The 19,235-nt window shown below is 39.9% G+C and overlaps 2 protein-coding genes across 4 annotated transcripts in view; one reads left to right on the top strand and one right to left on the bottom strand.

Moving 5' to 3' along the window:
* Positions 1-18,671, top strand: part of VTI1B (vesicle transport through interaction with t-SNAREs 1B) — a 32,296-nt gene extending 13,625 nt beyond the window's left edge. Inside the window, exons 2-6 of one of the 2 annotated variants that reach the window (XM_025918493.2) lie at positions 9,174-9,232; positions 11,868-12,059; positions 15,069-15,242; positions 16,790-16,851; positions 18,343-18,671. In XM_025918493.2, coding sequence (XP_025774278.1) covers positions 9,174-9,232; positions 11,868-12,059; positions 15,069-15,242; positions 16,790-16,851; positions 18,343-18,439 — 584 coding nt within the window. In that variant the 3' untranslated portion in view covers positions 18,440-18,671. Of the gene's footprint in view, positions 1-9,173; positions 9,233-11,867; positions 12,060-15,068; positions 15,243-16,157; positions 16,752-16,789; positions 16,852-18,342 lie in introns of those variants that run through there. The other variant, XM_086709461.1, reaches the window with a different exon arrangement.
* Positions 18,631-19,235, bottom strand: part of ARG2 (arginase 2) — a 32,809-nt gene continuing 32,204 nt past the window's right edge. For both annotated transcript variants that reach the window (XM_086709456.1, XM_086709455.1), the window contains exon 8: positions 18,631-19,117. In XM_086709456.1, the coding sequence (XP_086565582.1) occupies positions 18,912-19,117 (206 nt within the window). In that variant the 3' untranslated portion in view covers positions 18,631-18,911. The remainder of the gene's footprint in view (positions 19,118-19,235) is intronic.

A 19,235-nucleotide genomic window follows, 5' to 3' on the forward strand; every position in this document is an offset into this window, starting at 1 on the left:
ATTGAGAATATAGAATGTACACATCCAGAATGGTTTATGATCACTTAAAAAGCAGCAGACGACTGACATGCTAGATGCTATTGTGATTATCAAAATGTAAATCCATATAAGGCATTACTGTGGCATTATATTTTACATGGGATTGGGTTCGAATGTGAAGGCTTAGGATGAAAACCAGAGTAAAGAAAATTACGCCAGAAAATCTGAGGATAGCATATTGAATACCCACATGCCATCCCTCCATAAGCCCAACTCAGCTGTTTTCTTTGGCATTGGAAAAAATTGTCCTTCCTTCAATCGATGAAGTGCTGGCTTGTATTTAGGAGTCACAGTGAATGAAAAATAATATAACTTTAAAAGACCTTGTCCCCATACACATGCTGCAACATGAATGAACTTTGAGGACCTTATGGTAAGTGAAATAAGCTGGGCACAAAAGGACAAATATTTTATGATTCCTTTTGTAGGAGATACCTAGCCTAGTCAAATTCACAGATACAGAAGTAAAATGGTGGTTACCAGAGTCTGGGGGGATAGGAGGTGGAGAATTAGTGTTCATTGGGTATGAGTTTCAGTTTGGGGTAGTGGAAAGGTTCTGGAGATGGGGTAGTGGTGATGATTGCACAACAATGTGAATGTACTTACTGCCCCTTAGCTAGCTGTATACTTATAAAAGGTCAAGGGGTGACTGGGTGGTTCAGTTGGTTAAGTGTCCAACTCTTGATTTTGGCTCAGGTCATGATCTCACAGTTTGCTGACAGTGCAAAGCCTGCTTGGGATTCTCCCTCTCCTGCTGTCTGTCTGCCCCTCCCTGGCTCGTGTGCACATGCTGTCTCTCTCAAAATAAATATTAAGCTAAAAAAATTTTTTTTAAAAAAGGTCAAAATGATAACTTGTATGTAAATTTTACCAAAATTGAAAAAAAAAAAAGACTGTATCCCCAGATTGTGAAGATAATTTCAAAAGATGAGCTCAAAAAAAATAATGTAAGCAGTGGTAACTTTGTGGAATAGGTAGATTATGTGTAGATTTTCAGGGAGAACATTCATTTGGACACATTTTCAGAAATCAAGCTGCTCATAAGTAGGGATAATTTTTGCTTGTTACATATGAAGAGATAAGCTACCTACTTGTTTTATAGCTAAGGAAGGAGGTCTGGTCCCAAAGAGATGAAGAATTATTACCCATATTAGATGGGGTTTTTTTTGTTTTTTTTGTTTTTTTTTTTAATTTTTTTTTTTCAACGTTTATTTATTTTTGGGACAGAGAGAGACAGAGCATGAACAGGGGAGGGGCAGAGAGAGGGAGACACAGAATCGGAAACAGGCTCCAGGCTCTGAGCCATCAGCCCAGAGCCCGACGCGGGGCTCGAACTCACGGACCGCGAGATCGTGACCTGGCTGAAGTCGGACGCTTAACCGACTGCGCCACCCAGGCGCCCCACCATATTAGATGTTGAGTCAACTCCAAGGAAAGGACCAGAATCTAACTCCTTTTCTTACCAGTGGTTCCCTCTTTCACAAATGTTTTACCAGGTGATATTATGCCGGTCCAAGTACCATTTTTACTGTTACTTAATCATTTGTATATCAACTTATTTCTTACAACATATATTTAATACATACAGTTATTTTAAAAGGAAATTTTATATTACCATTTAAATAATCTATTTATTTATTTATTTATTTATTTATTTAATGTTTACTTGTTTTTGAGAGAGAGAGACAGAGCATGAATGGGGGAGGGACAGAGAGAGAGAGAGACACACACACACACACAAAATCCAGGCTCCACTCTCTGAGCTGTCAGCACAGAGCCCAACATGGGGCTTGAATTCACAAGCCGTGAGATCACGACCTGAGCCGAAGTTGGATACTAAATTGACTGAGCCACCCAGGTGCCTCGAAAATCTTTTTTTTTTAGTTTGAAGTATTTGATTGTTTATTTTACGTAAATTTCAATTCTCCAGCTATTAATACTTACCTTAATTTTTTTAAATTTATTTTTATATTGACTTTTTTTAGGTATAATTAACGTACGGTGTTATATTAGTTTCAAGTGTACAATATAACAATTCAACAGTTTAATACATTATGTAGTGCTCATCAAGAGAAGCGTACTTCTTAATCCCCTTTATCTATTTCACCCATCCTCACATCCACTTCCCCTCTGGCAGCCATCAGTTTGTTCTCTGTATTTAAGAATCTGTTTTTTTTCAGGGCACCTGACTGGCTCAGTTGGTTAAGTGTCTGACTCTTGATTTCAGCTCAGGTCATGAACTTACAGTTGGTGGGATCAAGCCCCACATCAGGCTCTGCACTGATAGCACAGAGAGGCAGAGTGCCCTCTGCCCTCTCTGCCTTGTGTGCACACATACATACTCTCTCCCAAACTAAATAAACGTTTAGAAAAAAAGAATCTTTTTTTGTTTCTTTTTAATTTTGTTCATTTGTTTTGTTTCTTAAATTGCAAAAAATGAGTGAAATTGTGTGGTATTTGCCTTTTGTTTTCTGACTTATTTCACTTAACATTATACCCTCTAGATCTATCCTTCTTGTTGCAAATGGTAAGATCTCATTTTTTTTATGGACGAATAATAATATTCCATTTTATTTTTTTATTTAAAAAAATTTTTTTGAATATTTATTTTTGAGAGAGAGAGAGGGACAGAGCATGAGCAGGGGAGGGGCAGAGAGAGAGGGAGACACAGAATCTGAAGCAGGCTCCAGGCTCCGAGCTGTCAGCGCAGAGCCTGACGTGGGTCTCGAACTCATGAGCTGTGAGATCATGACCTGAGCCCAAGTCAGACGCTCAATCGCCTGAGCCACCCAGGGCCCCAATAATATTCCATTTTATACACACCACACACACACGCATGCGCACACACACACACACCCTCCACATCTTCTTAATGCATTTATCTGTGGATGGACACTTGGGTTGTTGCTTCCATATCTTAGTTTTCTTAAATAATGCTGCAGTAAACATAGAGGTGCATATATCTTTTCAAATTAGTGTTTTTGTTTCCTTTGGGTAAATACCCCATAGTGGAATTACTGGATCATATCATATGGTGATTCTATTTTTAATTTTTTGAGGAACCTCCATAGTGTTTTCCTTGGTGTAGCTGCACCAGTTTACATTCCCAACAACAGTTCATGAGTGTTCTTTTTACTCCACATCCTCACCAACACATGTTATTTCTTGTGTTTTTTGTTTTAGCCATTCTGACCGTGTAAGGTGATCTCTCATTGTGGTTTTGATTTGCATTTCCCTGCTGGTCAGTGATGTTGACAATCTTTTCATGTGTCTGTTGGGCATTTGTATGTCTTCTTTGGAAAAATGATTGTTCAGGTCCTCTGCCCATTTTTAATTGGATTATTTGGGTTTTCTTGTGTTTAGTTTGGATATTATCCCCTTATTGGATATACTATATCCAAACATCTTTTCCCATTCAATAGGTTGCCTTTTTGTTTTGTGGATGGTTTACTTCGCTGTGCAAAGCTTTTTATTTTGGTGTAGTCCCAGTAATTTCATTTTGTTTTTGTTTCCCTTGCCTGAAGAAGCATATCTAGAAAAGTATTTATGTGGCTGATGTAAAAGAAATTACTGCTTATGTTTTCTTCTAGGAGTTTTACAGTTCCAAGTTTCACATTTAGGTCTTTAATCCATTATTTTTGTGTATGGTGTAAGGAAATGGTCAGTGTCATTCTTTTACATATAGCTGTCCAGTTTGTCCAGCACCATTTGTTGAAGAGACTTTTTCCCATTATTTATTCTTGCCTCCTTTGTCTTAGATGAATTGATCAGATAAGTGTGGGTTTATTTCTGTGTTCTCTGTTCTGTTCCATTGATCTATGTGTCTGTTTTTGTGCCAGTATCATACTATTTGATTACAACAGCTTTGTAGTATGTCTTGAAATCTGGGATTGTGATACCACTAGCTTTGTTCTTTTTCAAGATTGCTTTGGCTACTCAGGGTCTTTAGTGGTTCCATACAGATTTTAATATCATTTGTTCAAGTTCTATGATAAATGCTGTTGGTGTTTTGATAGGAATTGCATTGAATATATTTTCATTTATTTGCATCATATTCAATTTGTTTTTATTAGTGTTTTATAGTTTCAGAATACAGGTCCTAATCTCATTGGTTAAGTTTAGTCCTACGTGATTTGTTAGTTTTGGTGTGATTGTGAATGGGATTGTTTTCTTAATTTCTCTTTCTGCTACTTCATCATTAGTGTATAGAAATGCAACAGATTTCTGTATATTAATTTTGAAATTTTTTAAAAATGTTTTTATTTATTTTTGAGACAGAGACAGAGCATGAGCAGGGGAGGGGCAGAGAGAGAGGGAGACACAGAATCCAAAGCAGGCTCCAGGCTCCGAGCTGTCAGCACAGAGCCCAAAACGGGGCTCGAACCCACGGACTGCGAGATCACAACCTGAGCTGAAGTCAGGCGCTTAACTGGCTGAGCCTCCCAGGCGCCCCACTGTATATTAATTTTGTAAGTTATGACTTTACTGAATTCACTTATTCACTTATTCTGGTAGTTTTTTGGTGGGGTCTTTAGGGTTTTCTGTATATAGAATCATGTCATCTGAGGGGCACCTGGGTGGCTCAGTTGGTTGAGCATCCGACTCTTGGTTTTGGCTCTGGTCATGATCCCAGGGTTATGGGACCAAGCCCCGTGTCAGGCTCCATGCTCAGTGTGTAGCCTGTTTAAGATTCTCTCTATTCGGGGCGCCTGGGTGGCTCAGTCGGTTAGGCGTCCGACTTCAGCTCAGGTCATGATCTCACAGTCCGTGAGTTCGAGCCCCGCGTCGGGCTCTGGGCTGATGGCTCAGAGCCTGGAGCCTGCTTCAGATTCTGTGTCTCCCTCTCTCTCTGACCCTCCCCCGTTCATGCTCTGTCTCTCTGTGTCTCAAAAATAAATAAAAACATTAAAAAAAAAAAAAAGATTCTCTCTATTCCTCTGCCTCTCTCCTCTGCTCATGTGCACAGTCTCTCTAAAAGAAGAAGAAAAAGAAAATAGGGGTGCCTGGGTGGCTCAGTGGGTTAAGCATCCTACTCTTGTTTTTGGTTCAGTTCATGATCTCACAGTTCTTGGGAACAAGCCCTGCTTTGGGCTCTGCACTGACAGCACGGAGACTGCTTGGGATTCTTTCTTTCCCTTTTTCTCTCCGTCCCTCCCACATGCACGCACACTCTTTCTTTCACTCTCAAAAATAAAACATTAAAAGAAATTGTGAGAGTGGGCATCTTTGTCTTGTTCCCAATCTTAGAGGAAAAGCTCTCAATTTTTCACCATTGAGTATGATGTTAGCTGTGGGTTTTTCACATATGGCCTTTATTATGTTGAGGTATGTTCTCTCTAAACCTACTTTGTTGAAAGTGTTTATCATGAATGGATGTTGTACTTAGTCAAATGCTTTTTCTGCATCTACCAAGTTCATCATATGGTTTTTATTCTTTCTCTTATTGATGTGATGTATCACGATTCATTTCCAAATATTGAATCATCCTTGTATCCCTGGAATAAACCCTCTTGATTGTGGTGAATGACTTTTTTAATGTATTGTTGGATTTGGGTTGCTAGTATTTTGTTGAGTATTTTTATATCTATGTTAAAATATGTTAACATAATATCTATGTTATATCTAGATACTGGCCTGTAGTTCTCATTTTTTGTCGTGTCTTTATCTGGTTTTGATATCAGGTTAATGCTGGCCTCATAGAATGGATTTTGGAAGATTTCCTTCCTTTTCTATTTTTTTGAATAGTTTGAGAAGAATAGGTATTAACTGTTCTTTAAATGTTAGGTAGAATTCACCTGGGAAGCTATCTGATCTTGGACTTTGTTGAGAGTTTATTGATTACAGATTCAGTTTCTTTTCTGGTAATCAGTCTGTTCAAATTTTCTGTCTTCCTGTTTCAGTTTTGGTAATTTATGTTTCTCAGACTTTATCCACTTATTCTAGGTTTTCCAGTTTGTTGGCATATAGTTTTTTTTTTAATTTTTTTTTACGTTTATTTATTTTTGATAGAGACAGAGCACCAGTGGGGAGGGGCAGAGAGAGGAAACACAGAATCTGAAGCAGGCTCTGGGCTCTGAGCTGTCAGCACAGAGCCTGATGCAGGGCTCGAACCCACAAACCACGAGATCATGACCTGAGCCAAAGTCGGATGCTTAACTGACTGAGCCACCCAGGAGCCCCTTTTTTTATTTTTGAGAAAGAGAGAGAGCATGCACACATGTGCATACGAGCAGGGGAGGGGCAGAGAGAGAGGAAAAGAGAGAATCCCAAGCAGGGTCCACGCTCAGAAGTGAGCCTGATGCAGGGCTTGATCCCACAACTGTGTGATCATGACCTGAGCCAAAATCAAGAGTCAGATGCTCAACCGACTGAGCTACCCAGGTGCCCCAGCATGTAGTTTCTCATAATATTCTCATAATTGTATTTCTGTGGTGTTGTTATATCTCCTCTCTCATTTGTGATTTTATTTATTTGAGTACTCTTTTTTTCTCTTGATAAGTCTGGCTAGAGGTTTATCAGTTTTATTGATTTTTTTTCAAAGAATGAGCTCCTAGTTTCATTGATCAGTTCTTTTGGTTTTTGTTTCTTTATCATTTATTTCTGCTCTAATCTTTATTATTTCCTTTAGGTTTTGTTTGTTCTTTTTCTAGCTCCTTTAGGTGTAAGGCACTCTGTTGTTTTAGGGGTTTTGCTTTTATTTGCCTGTATTTAATTTATTTCTGTGCTAATCTTTATTATTTCCTTTCTTCTACTGGCTTTGGGCTTTGTTCTTTTCCTGGCTCCTTTAGGTGTAATATTAGGTTATTTCTTTGAGAATTTGTTTGTTGATAGGTCTGTATTGCTGTAAACTTCCCTCTTTGAACAGCTTTTGCTGCATCCCAACAGTTTTAGACTATTGAGTTTTATTTGTTTCCATGTATTTTTTTTTTAATCCCAGTGTAATTAACATACAGTGTTATATTAGTTTCAGGTGCACAGTATACTGATTCAGTAATTGTATACACTACTCAGTGCTCATCATGATGTGTACTCTTATAATCTCCTTCATCTATTTTACCTAATCTCCCTCCTGCCTCCCCTCTGGAAATCACCAGGTTGTTCTCTATATTTAGCATCTGTTTTTGTTTCTTTTTTTCTGTTTTGTTTGTTTCTTAAATTCCACATATGAGTGAAATCATATGGTATTTATCTTTCTCTAACTGACTTATTTCATAGCATTATACCATCTAGATCCATCTATGTCATTGCAAAAGCAAGATTTCATTCGTTTTTTTTTTTTTTTTAATGTTTATTTTAGAGAGAAAAGAGAGAGCGCACGTGTGAGCGGGAGAAGGGGAGGGGCAGAGAGAGAGAAGGAGACACAGAATCTGAAATAGGCTCCGGGCTCTGAGCTGTCAGCACATAGCCCAGTGTGGGGCTTGAACCCACAAACTGCAAGATCATGACCTGAGCTGAAGTTGGACGCTTAACCAACTGATCCACCCAGGCGCCCCTCATTCTTTTTTGTGGCATTTGTGTGTGTGTGTGTGTGTGTGTGTGTGTGTGTGTGTGTGTGTGTGTCTCACATCATCTTATCCATTCATCTGTGGGTGGACACTTGGGTTGCTTCCATGTTTCTTGGCTAGTGTAAATAATGCTACAGTAAACATACAGGTGCATAGATCTGTTTGAATTAGTGCTTCTGTTTTCTTTGGGCCAATACCCAGTAGTGGATTTACTGGATTGTAGGGGAGTTCTATTTTTATCTTTTTGAGGAAACTCTGTATGATTTTCTACAGTGGCTGCACCAGTTTGCATTCCCACCAACAGTACATGAGGGTTCCTTTTTCTCTACATCCTTGCCAACACTAGTGGTGTCTCCAAGTATTTTTTGATATCCTTTTTGATTTCTTGGTTGACCCATTCGTTGTTCAGTAGCATGTTATTTACCCTCTCTATATATTTATGTTCTTTCCAAATTTATTCTGTGGTTGATTTCTGGTTTTGTACCATTGTGGATGGAAAAGATGCATGATATAATTTTGGTCTTTTTAAAAAATTTATTGAGACTTATTTTGTGGCCTAATAACATCCTAGAAAATATTCCATGTACACCTGAAAAGAATGTGTAGTGCACTGGTTTTGTTTTTTTGTTTTTTTGAGAGGGGGTGCAAATGAGTGAAGGGCAGAGAGAGAGGGAGAGAGAGATAAGCAGGGCTCACCCGAAGTGGGGCTCAAGTTCACCCAATGCAGGGTTCAAACTGTGAGATCATGACGTGAGCTGAAGTCAGATGCTTAACTGAGTGAGCCACCCAGGTGCCCTTATATTGCACTGTTTTGTGATGGAATGATAGATCTCTTAAGTGGAAACTCTTGGAGACCTATCTAAATGATCTGAAAAATACAGTCCAGGCAAAACAATGCTGTTTTAGTTAAATGTTACTGGTTGGAAGCTGAAGCCTATTCTATTTTTGTTAAAAGAGATTAGTAATTTTTAGGTATTAAAGACATACTAGCACTGAAATGACCTAATGCAAAAGATTGAAAGAGAATTGCAAAGGGAATGATTTTCTCACTGTGTGAGTCCGTGGTATTTGCATCATTTTACATATCACCGCCAATGGATACGGCTGAGAAATATGTACCATACCATGCAGTCTCCCCAGCAAGCAGAATACGTGAGTCTTGAATTTGTTTTGCAGAAAAGCAGTGGATGAGGGTTAATACAGAGAAATGTTTCACAGTGGAGGTGAACGTGGGAACAAGAATTTAGAACATCAGTATTGTTAAACATTCTTGTTGATGGTGTGCCTGATCCCTCTTGGGAAAAATAGATTGACAGTAATTAACTTAGACCTATAGTGTTTCATAGTAGAATAATCTTGACCTTTGGGGCCAGATAATTCAGGAGTGTCCCAAGCATGGATATTTTTGTTCCCTGGACCCTAAATGCCATTCGTAATACCCACTTCCTTCACTCCCCCATCGTTGTGATAACAAGTTCCTGTACATGTCTAAATGCTTTTTAGAGGTGATTAAGTACTGTTACCCCATCAGGAGAGAGGGTTGGGGAATTTACTGTAAGCAGAGAGAATGACCTCCACAAATATATGGAAGGCAGGCCTGAACTCTTGAAACTTGTTTACCTTTTCCAGAAGAGAAGAAAAAACTGATCAGAGATTTTGATGAAAAGCAACAGGAAGCAAATGAAACGGTAAGAACAGGGAGCAAGTCCTTATTTCTTCTACCTGGAGTTAGTCTTTTCCAGAATTATTACCCGACCACAGATTAAATGTTCCTGTGTATTGATCTTGATTTGGATTATTTCTTACTAAGTGAGGCCAGTTGATGGGGTGAGTGATGAGAGGATTTGACAAACACAAATGGGTAAAGCTTACTCTCTTAAAATTAGTATTTGATATAATACATTCCTGATGTGAGTAGTAAGGGCATTCTCAAACCTTTACCTGGGTGGTCTTTTAATGTTTGTTTATTTTTTTTTTTTTATTTAAAAAAAAAATTTTTTTTTCAACGTTTTTTATTTATTTTTGGGACAGAGAGAGACAGAGCATGAACGGGGGAGGGGCAGAGAGAGAGGGAGACACAGAATCGGAAACAGGCTCCAGGCTCCGAGCCATCAGCCCAGGGCCTGACGCGGGGCTCGAACTCACGGACCGCGAGATCATGACCTGGCTGAAGTCGGACGCTTAACCGACTGCGCCACCCAGGCGCCCCGTAATGTTTGTTTATTTTTGAGAGAGAGACAGACAGACAGAGCACGAGTTGGGGAGGAGCAGAGAGGGAGACACAGATCCAAAACAGGCTCCAGGCTCTGAACTGTCAGCACAGAGACCAATGCGGGGCTCAAACTCATGAACCGCAAGATCATTACCTGAGCTGAAGTTGGGTTCTTAACCGAGTGAGCCACCTGGTTGCCCCTACCTGGGTGGTCTTTTAAAATGAAATTTTAAAAGCTGGCCATTAAGATGAGTTATTCTTCTTTGTTAAAATTATTATCACAAAAAATGTACCTCAGAAGTGGTTGTACTTCCCTTCTGCTGTTTTAAAAGACAACCTAGTGAGGGGCGCCTGGGTGGCGCAGTCGGTTAAGCGTCCGACTTCAGCCAGGTCACGATCTCGCGGTCCGGGAGTTCGAGCCCCGCGTCGGGCTCTGGGCTGATGGCTCAGAGCCTGGAGCCTGTTTCCGATTCTGTGTCTCCCTCTCTCTCTGTCCCTCCCCCGTTCATGCTCTGTCTCTCTCTGTCCCAAAAAAAAAAAAAAAAGTTGGAAAAAAAAAAGACAACATAGTGAATATGATTGATCTTGACAAACACGTTGAAGACTGTTAAAGGAATCCCCTGATATTAGAGGGGGAGATTTCTGGTTTTTAATATAAAATATGTTCTCTTTAATTTCATTTACCTAACTTTATTAGATATTGCAACATCCCAGTTTTGATGGAACCTGTCTGTATATTGACATTTCTCCCCTAAGTCATCATAAAGAACCACTTGTCTGGTATATGGTCAGATCAAATGCAAGAACCAAGCAGTTGCCTTGAGTTTAGTTTTATTAATAAAAGCTGAAATAATAAAAATAAATTAATTAAATGAGAGAAAGAGAAAGCAAACAAACAAGCATAGTGGCTGGATTTGGTTCCTTGGGCAGGGCATGCATGGACTGGACAGGTTTCCAGTCAGGACCCAAAGTGGGCTGGTCAAATGTTGGTCCAGGCTGCCGAGCAATTTAACAACTGCTTCTCTCTTAATCTATAGCTTTTCTTTAAAAACAAAACAAAACCTTATTTTTTAGAAGTAGTGTCCCTCTCTCTCCATATCCTTATCCTCTAGCTTCATCAAACCCTTTCAGGAATTTGGGGGTAAAATCCAGGTTCCAATAGCCAAAGTATGGAAAGAGCCCAAATGTCCACCGATGGATGAATGGATAAAGTCAGGCCACCAGATTGTGGAAACGGTGGAAACTATCTCCTTCACAGTGGACATACTAGAAACTCTTCTTAATTCCTGTGTAAATCTGGGCATCTGCAGGATACCAGTTATAGAATCAGTCTTCTTTTTTTGGTTAATATCTTTGTAGAATGTTAAACATCTTTCAGCTAATACCAATTTATTTGTTTGGTGCTTAGATACTTTTCTCTGAACTTAGTAAAATTAACCAATCCAACTTTGGCCATCCCAGGCAGATGAAAATAATTTATGGCTCTTGTGAACATGTCTGAGTGTTATATTTTACTTACCCAATAAAATGGAGATCTCATGTGGACCCCTGGTTATATAGGACATGGAGACAAACAATTGATTTTCCAAAAGAAGAGGAAGGAAGAAACCTCATGCCAGACCCCTATCATTTTTAGTACAGTAGACTTCAAAGTGTTTCATGAGAGTACTTGAACTATAACAGCTTAAGAATTTGGTATACTGGAAAGGCAATTTGAAGATTTTGAATCCTGACTTCCCTTATTGTGTTATCTTGAGTACATTTCTTCAATTCTTACATATGAAATAGAAGTAGTATTTACTACCTTATTGAGGACAGGGAAGATTAAATGAGATAATACATATAAAAATGTTTAGTCAGATATAAGGGGCTTGTTAGTTTTTTTCACTCATTCATCACATATTTCTTGAATGCCTGTTCTATGCATGCTAGGCACTGTGCCAGGCACTCAGAATAATGAGGTGAACAGATCACATGTGGTCCCTGCCCTCATGGAACATATGGTTGAATACTTATTTGCAGTTGTCTGTGGTTTGATTAGTCCATACTAGGCATGTGCCCAGATGAGAGAGAAAAGAACCAGGCTGTCTACTCACTTTCTGCCTTCCTAGCTGGCAGAGATGGAAGAGGAACTACGTTATGCACCTCTGTCTTTCCGTAACCCTATGATGTCTAAGCTTCGAACCTACCGGAAGGACCTTGCTAAACTCCATCGGGAAGTGAGAAGCACACCTTTGACAGCCACACCTGGGGGCCGAGGAGACATGAAATATGGCACATACACTGTAGAGAATGAGCATATGGTAAGCCTTAGCTGTGTTTTTTTTTTTTTTTTTTTTATCTCAAGGGCCTGTGGCACAATGTCGTCGAGTACAGTTTATGTTATCAGTGTTTATTGAACTCTTATTCTTCCCACCTTATCCTCTTTCCTGCATCCAGTTCCCCTCCCGCCTTGGGGTAACCATCTCTCCTGTATTTTTTTGTTGTTGTTAAATTTTTTTTTTTAACATTTATTCATTTTTGATAGTGAGAGAGACAGAGCATGAGCAGGGAGGGGCAGAGAGAGAGGGAGACACAGAATCCGAAGCAGGCTCCAGGCTGAGCTGTCAGCACAGGGCCCGACGCAGGGCTTGAACTCACAGACTGTGAGATCATGACCTGAGCTGAAGTCGGATGCTTAACCAACTGAGCCACCCAGGCGCCCCTCACCTGTCTTGTTATTTAAGGCAGATCTTTACCAACCATGCTTAGATTTCTTTGTATCTTTAATAAAACAGTGCTTGATATATAGTGGAGGAATACAAGAGTTCCCTTTTCTTATTGTATCTGGACTTTGTATTCTGACCCATAAATCCAGTTTTTTCAGATATGCTCAAAAAATTCAGTTAGGTTTTTATCAGGATAGCCCACGCTTTCAGGAAGGGGCTCACAGCTTACTTAGTTGTAATAGAAAGTAAGCCAGACTGCCTCTCTAGACCCCAGTATTCTGATTTATCAAATTAGACTGACAGAGTTGAAAATCTATATTCTGAAACTATCTAGAGAAGTTAAAGGAGTAAAAGTTTACAAAGACTAAATGTAATGTGTTGCATTTGGAATTATATTCCACTGTGCAAAGTAGAAATGGCCTGGCAGGTGGCCTGGCCAGGAGCATGGGAAAGAAATGGCGGGGCCTGTAAGTGCAGATTACATGTGTGTAGAAAGAATCCTGTTTGATGATGCGTCCTGACTATAGTTGAAGAGTTCAGACGATACTGGCCTGACATTTACTGGTGTCAAACTGGAGTATTTGAAAATGATATAAACGGGGGCGCCTGGGTGGCTCAGTCGGTTAAGCGGCCGACTTCGGCTCAGGTCACGATCTCACACTCCGTGAGTTCGAGCCCCGCGTCGGGCTCTGTGCTGACCGCTCAGAGCCTGGAGCCTGTTTCAGATTCTGTGTCTCCCTCTCTCTGACCCTCCCCCATTCATGCTCTGTCTCTCTCTGTCTCAAAAATAAATAAACGTTAAAAAAAATTTAAAAAAAAAAAAAAAAAATGATATAAACGTTTCAAAATTCACTTGTAAAGGGAGACTGGGAAAAGGCAGATAGGTGAAGCTTGTTAAAGTGAAATGAGAGGTATAAAGTGATTTTGGTCATTTGTTACCAAAAATAAACCAACAAAAAAAAAGGGGGGGGGGAGATAAAGCCAAACAATAATTTGCTTTAAAATTACTAGTTTCAGAGTCATAAAAACAATTTAAATATACATACCACCTTCATTGGAATTACTGTTCCAGACCTCGAGTTGATTTATGTGATCTTACTGTCTTTTCCTTCTCTTCAATCTAATCAGTTAAAAATATCCATCTTTCATTTAAAAAAAAAAAAAAGCCTTATTCCTTATTCCTACTTCTTTTGAGCTGAATTAACTGGGATTAGTTTCAGTGACATTCAGTGGTTCCATCATCCACTGGCCTGTATGCCACATATGAAAACTTCTCATCTAGAAACCCAATATTTTGGCTGCCTGATGGTGGCATCAGTAATAGGCCCTGTGAACCGGCCCCTTTCTGAGTGGTGCATGTATAAGTGCTTTAATAGCTAAGAACTTAACTGTTCCTATTTGTCGGTGGTTAATTCTGGCTGACAATGGCTACTTCTGTCATCATGCCTTCAGTGCTTGGGATTATAGGTGGAGTAAAACTTTGGCAGAGATTTAGGAAATTAGGGCACTAGGGAAATTAGGGCAGCTTACTTGGCCCCAGATAACTCCTTCTCTGAGAGTAGTCACCAGTGTGGCAACTTAAGAGTTTATGTTTTGTATGGCTGAGGTGAAATTCTTTTGGGGCTTACCAGGATTGTAACCAGTTAAATGTTTTCCAAAATGTAGTAGTGTCACAAATCATTTTGAAGTCTGAATGTACTAAAAATGAATAGCTTATTCATGGTGCATTAATCCTCAGTACCAGTCAGGTGGGAATCTTCAGTGAATTAATCTATTTCTAAGGCTATGGAATTTAGTTGGTTTGTTGTCCTGTCAAAAGTTACAGGCTATACGCATATTCAGATAGCTCCTGCACCCCACATCTGGGCCACTGCCTCTCATAAATTGTTAGTCCAGAAAGTACATGAAATCATTGCAACCTCATCACAAACACAGGGAAAATGCTCTGTTTTTAACCTCCTTTTCTTGCATCACAAGTATAAAACCAGTGGAGTGAAAGGTATGTCATCTTGTATTGGATTCCAGGTGCTTTCATCTGACCTTGAATATAATCTTATAGTTGATTAGCATCTTTGTTTGTCTTAAAAGTAATGAGGGGCACCCGGGTCGCTCAAGTCTTTATTTAAAAAGATATTTTTTAATGTTTATTTTTTGAGAGAGAGGCAGACTGCAGGCGGGGAAGGGCAGAGAGAGAGGGAGAGACAGAATCGGAAGCAGGCTCCAAGCTTTGAGCTGTCAGCACAGAGCTTCACACGGGGCTTGAACCCATGAACCGTGAGATCAGGACCTGAGCCGAAGTTGGACACAACTGACTGAGCCACCCAGGCACCCTTAGTGTCCAACTCTTGATTTCGGCTCAGGTCATGATCTCATCGTTCCTGGGATCAAGCCAGCCCCGCTTTGGGCTCTGCAGTGACAGCATGGAGTTTGCTTGAGATTCTCTCCCCAACTCTCTCTCCGCCCCTCCCCCACACACTGTCTCTCAAAATAAGTAAACATTGCACACACTATATCCCTTCTTACATCAGAAGGGTCATAAGGAATGTGCTGGCAATGAATTTATGATGGGAGATGTTTAATATTTCCGTTCCATTTTCTGGTCAGAATCGGCTACAGTCTCAAAGGGCATTGCTTCTGCAAGGCACTGACAGCCTGAACCGGGCCACCCAGAGTATTGAGCGTTCTCATCGGATTGCCACAGAGACTGACCAGATTGGCTCAGAAATCATAGAAGAGCTGGGTGAGCAACGTGATCAATTGGAGCGTACTAAGAGTAGGGTAAGTCTGAGTGGATGGGGCAAAGTAGGTGGGCCCTTTATATCCTGATGCCTTACCACTGCCGGAAGTTACAGCAGTTCTGAATTCAGGGTCAGGACCTTTTAAGCACTTCAGCTTTTCTCAATTTTTAATTTTCTTGGTTGAGAGAGTTCTCTTGAAAGTTTTTTACCCCTCAGATGTAGAGGTCATTGGAGGGGCCAGGGTGGAGACGGAAGAAACACAATTTCTGTATTTATGGAAGATTGTCAACTAAATCTAAGACTGTAGCCACTCCATCCTTTTATTAATTCCTGTATTACCAACCTGAGATTTTTCTCATACATCGAGTAGGATATTATCCCGTTCTTATGAAAGCGTCATCTACTTAAAAGATCCTAGGGTTTTGGGTTTTTTTTCTCATTTAGAGCCAAGGCTGTTTTCCACATGTCATAAAATAGTACCACTAACAATTTATAGAGGGGGTCAGTCCTAGACTATGACTCTTTCCTGTTACCCAAGGTAAGCTGGATCATTGTGGGAAGAAAACAGAAACAACTTAGACCAAATGCCTATATCAATGGAGTCTCTATCACTCTTAAGAGGTTCTGAAAAACTCATTTCTCCCTTTCCATATACCTGCACAGAAATTTAAAAAATAGTGCAGCTTGCCAGTAGAATGTTATATCCTTAACGTTAAAAGGCACATCCAAATTGAATAGATACTGTGGGCAAGGCTTGGATGGAAAGTATTAGCTCAGTGTGGGGATTGGAGAGGATTTTCTCATATCCTAATAGCTGCAATTATCCCCATTTTTAAAGTAAATCAGAATAATGCCTTTCCATCCTCAGTGAAAATTCACAACTACTGATTTCAAGGTAAACTGTGGAGAAGACAACTTGCTTACATATTGTATGGTTTTTGACTTTTGAAAAAAGCAGGTGGATTGGTTGAATTTAAAAGCTGTGGAATGAGCTGAGATCAACTTACCATGGCCACTGGGGAATGGGAACAGATGGTAGGTGGCATCTGTTAAAATATCCCCCAGCTATCTTGATTATCAACAGGCAACCAAAGGGAAATGATTTTTTTAAAGGCTTTTAAAAGATTAATTCCTTTCACAATTCAGTGCATCTGTAAAAGTGGTAAAGAAAAAATGAATCAGATCCCAAAAGTGGTAATTGACCAGCCTACAAAAACAAATACTAACTCAAGAGGCCCTCCTGGAGTTTGGTTGATGAAATTCAAATCTTAAGTTGCTTCACAGTTACTGGTGAGGCACACCTGAAGCTTTTTTCTGTCTTGAGTAGCCAAGGTGAAGGATTAGCTTGGCCCCAGGAGTCCCCCACAGTAACCTTGGGACATAATAATTCCTAAGCCTGCTTGTTGAGTACTAAAGTATCTTATCCTTGCCAGTTTCTTCTACTTGTACTCAGAGGCCATCATTCAGATTGGTTTGATGGGGTTTTTCAGCACACACCCTTTAATGCCCACTGTCAGTTTAGGAATGTTCAGGTTCTACGGTATCTACTTTTAAAAGGGGGAAATAATTGCTATTTTCTCTTCTCAGCTGGTAAACACAAGTGAAAACTTGAGCAAAAGTCGAAAGATTCTCCGTTCAATGTCCAGAAAGTAAGTTTTAAAAAGTCACAAAATTTCTCCTACCTCTAAGACATTAAACAGTGACTTGCAAAGGTCCTGATAAAGCAGAAAGAATAAAGTATTATCTTGTATAAATATCCCAGGACAAAATTCTTTGTTAAAATTATATGCTGCTCTGACTTGGAGCAGTCAAAAATTTGTCCACTTTTAATCCCAGTTTACATTCTTCAGAGCACATGGGAGTAATAGAGCTTCATGTTCCTTGAAATATAGTTGTATAAACTTGGTGAGAAAACTGTTTTTACAGCTACTGCTTAGTAGTTGCTTTTGGCTCTGCTTGTCCTTCATGGAAGTAAGCCCCTTATCAGGGAGTTCTGTCCTGTTAGCAAGAAGTTGACTTAAAAAAAAAAAACCCTAGTGCACTAAACAAAACTACAACCTAGCCAGGGAACTAGTAGAGTGAGATTTTCCTAAACAGTGGTAAATGTCTTGTCAAACCAGAGGAAAGCTTCAGTTAGAGTTGCCTTGAAGAACCAGAGATTGCATTCTTTGTGTTAACAAAAGGTAATATAACAGCTTCAAAAAGTTTACTGCTTTTATAAAGTATCCTTTTGGGTTAATGGAGGAAGAGAGTAGTTAGATAGTGGTATTATATTTCTGCTATTTTGAAATATTCAACCTGATTTCAGAAATAATTTTTCAGGGTGACTGGCTGGCTCAGTTGGTAGAGCATCTGACGCTTGATCTCAGGGTCATGAGTTCAAGCCCCATATTGGACATTGAGCCTACTCAAAAAAAAAAAGACCTCTTTCATATTTAATAAACACTAGCTCTCCTAGAAAAGCCTTTAGGGGCGCCTGGGTGGCACAGTCGGTTAAGCGTCCGACTTCAGCCAGGTCACGATCTCGCGGTCCGTGAGTTCGAGCCCCGCATCGGCCTCTGGGCAGATGGCTCAGAGCCTGGAGCCTGGTTCCGATTCTGTGTCTCCCTCTCTCTCTGCCCCTCTCCTGTTCATGCTCGGTCTCTCTCTGTCCCAAAAGTGAATAAACGTTGAAAAAAAAAAATTAAAAAAAAAAAAAAAGCCTTTAAAGTTTTATTTAAGTAGTCTCTATACCCAACATGGGGCTTGAACTCAAAACCCCAAGATCAAGAGTCACATCTTTTTCCTACTGAGCCAGCCAGATGCCTCTAGGAAAGCTATTCTTAAAGTGAGAAAGTAACTATTTGAAAACATTTTAGAATCAAGAAACCATTTTTATGCTTTGGTATCTGTTGTCACAATTTTCAACATTTCCGTGAGGTAGTGTTATCCCTAAATTACAGTTGAAAAAAGCTTTCAAGATGTCACTTGAAGGAACCTTATATATACACTAACTTCAGTGGCTATGTGATCAAACAAAATTTCAATCTGTCTCACAGTATCTAGCCTCAGCCTGAGGGTCAAACTCCTCAGTATTACAAATGGACAGAAATAAGGACATCCAGGCTTCTGACTGTTCCCTGCTTTGCTTCTCTTTGTAGAGTGACAACCAACAAGCTGCTACTTTCCATCGTCATCTTACTGGAGCTGGCCATCCTAGGGGGTCTGGTTTATTACAAATTCTTTCACAAGCATTGAACTTCCTAGAGGGAAGGGTTTGCGGACCAGAACTTTGACCCTGTGAATGAATGGTGTTAGGGATGGGGAATAAGCGGAGTGCTGCTGTAAGGTAATGGTTCAAGGATGCACTGTGTAGCTAGACTGGGAGAAGGGAGGGAAGATGGAAAACCACTTTACTGTGAAGGAACAGCAACAAGACCAGTATGATATACCAAGGTAATAAATGCTGTTTATGACTCCTTTAAATTTACATAGTACTCCAACATATTAATAGCCTGTGAACTGCAAAAACAAACAAAAAAACCCCCACAAATTTACAGTAGTATTGGTCACCAAAATGGAGAGGGAAAGGAAACTTTACAATTGTGAGAATGTGCAAATGTTCTCATTAAGGCAATATTGACCCAGACAACCATTTAGTATATGTGTCCTCAAATGCCTCATAATTCTGGAATGCCCATCATGACAAACGTGTCAGCACACAAAGTTCCTAAATTCTCACACGTTCTTCACTTTCTGATTCATCTGGTGAACTGGGAGTAGGAAGTTGGTCATAGACAATGTGCCCTCCCTCCCTTGTCTGACCAAAACTGGAAGCAATCACATCCACTGCCAGGCCTGCAGTAGCCTTGGCCTCTTCCTCTGAAGCAGCCAGCTGAGGATTGACTTCAACAAGATCCAGTGCTGACAGCAATCCTGAAAGAACAAAGCATGACAAAACCTTAGAAGATTCCCTAGCTGCTCTTTTCAGTGAGGGTCGTCCTACTAGATAGAACAGGCCAAGGTAAAAAGTAATTTTCTACTATTAAAATTA

This window comes from Puma concolor, chromosome B3 (assembly GCF_028749965.1).
Source record: "Puma concolor isolate L17-30 chromosome B3, mPumCon1.1.hap2, whole genome shotgun sequence".
Lineage (NCBI taxonomy): Eukaryota > Metazoa > Chordata > Mammalia > Carnivora > Felidae > Puma > Puma concolor.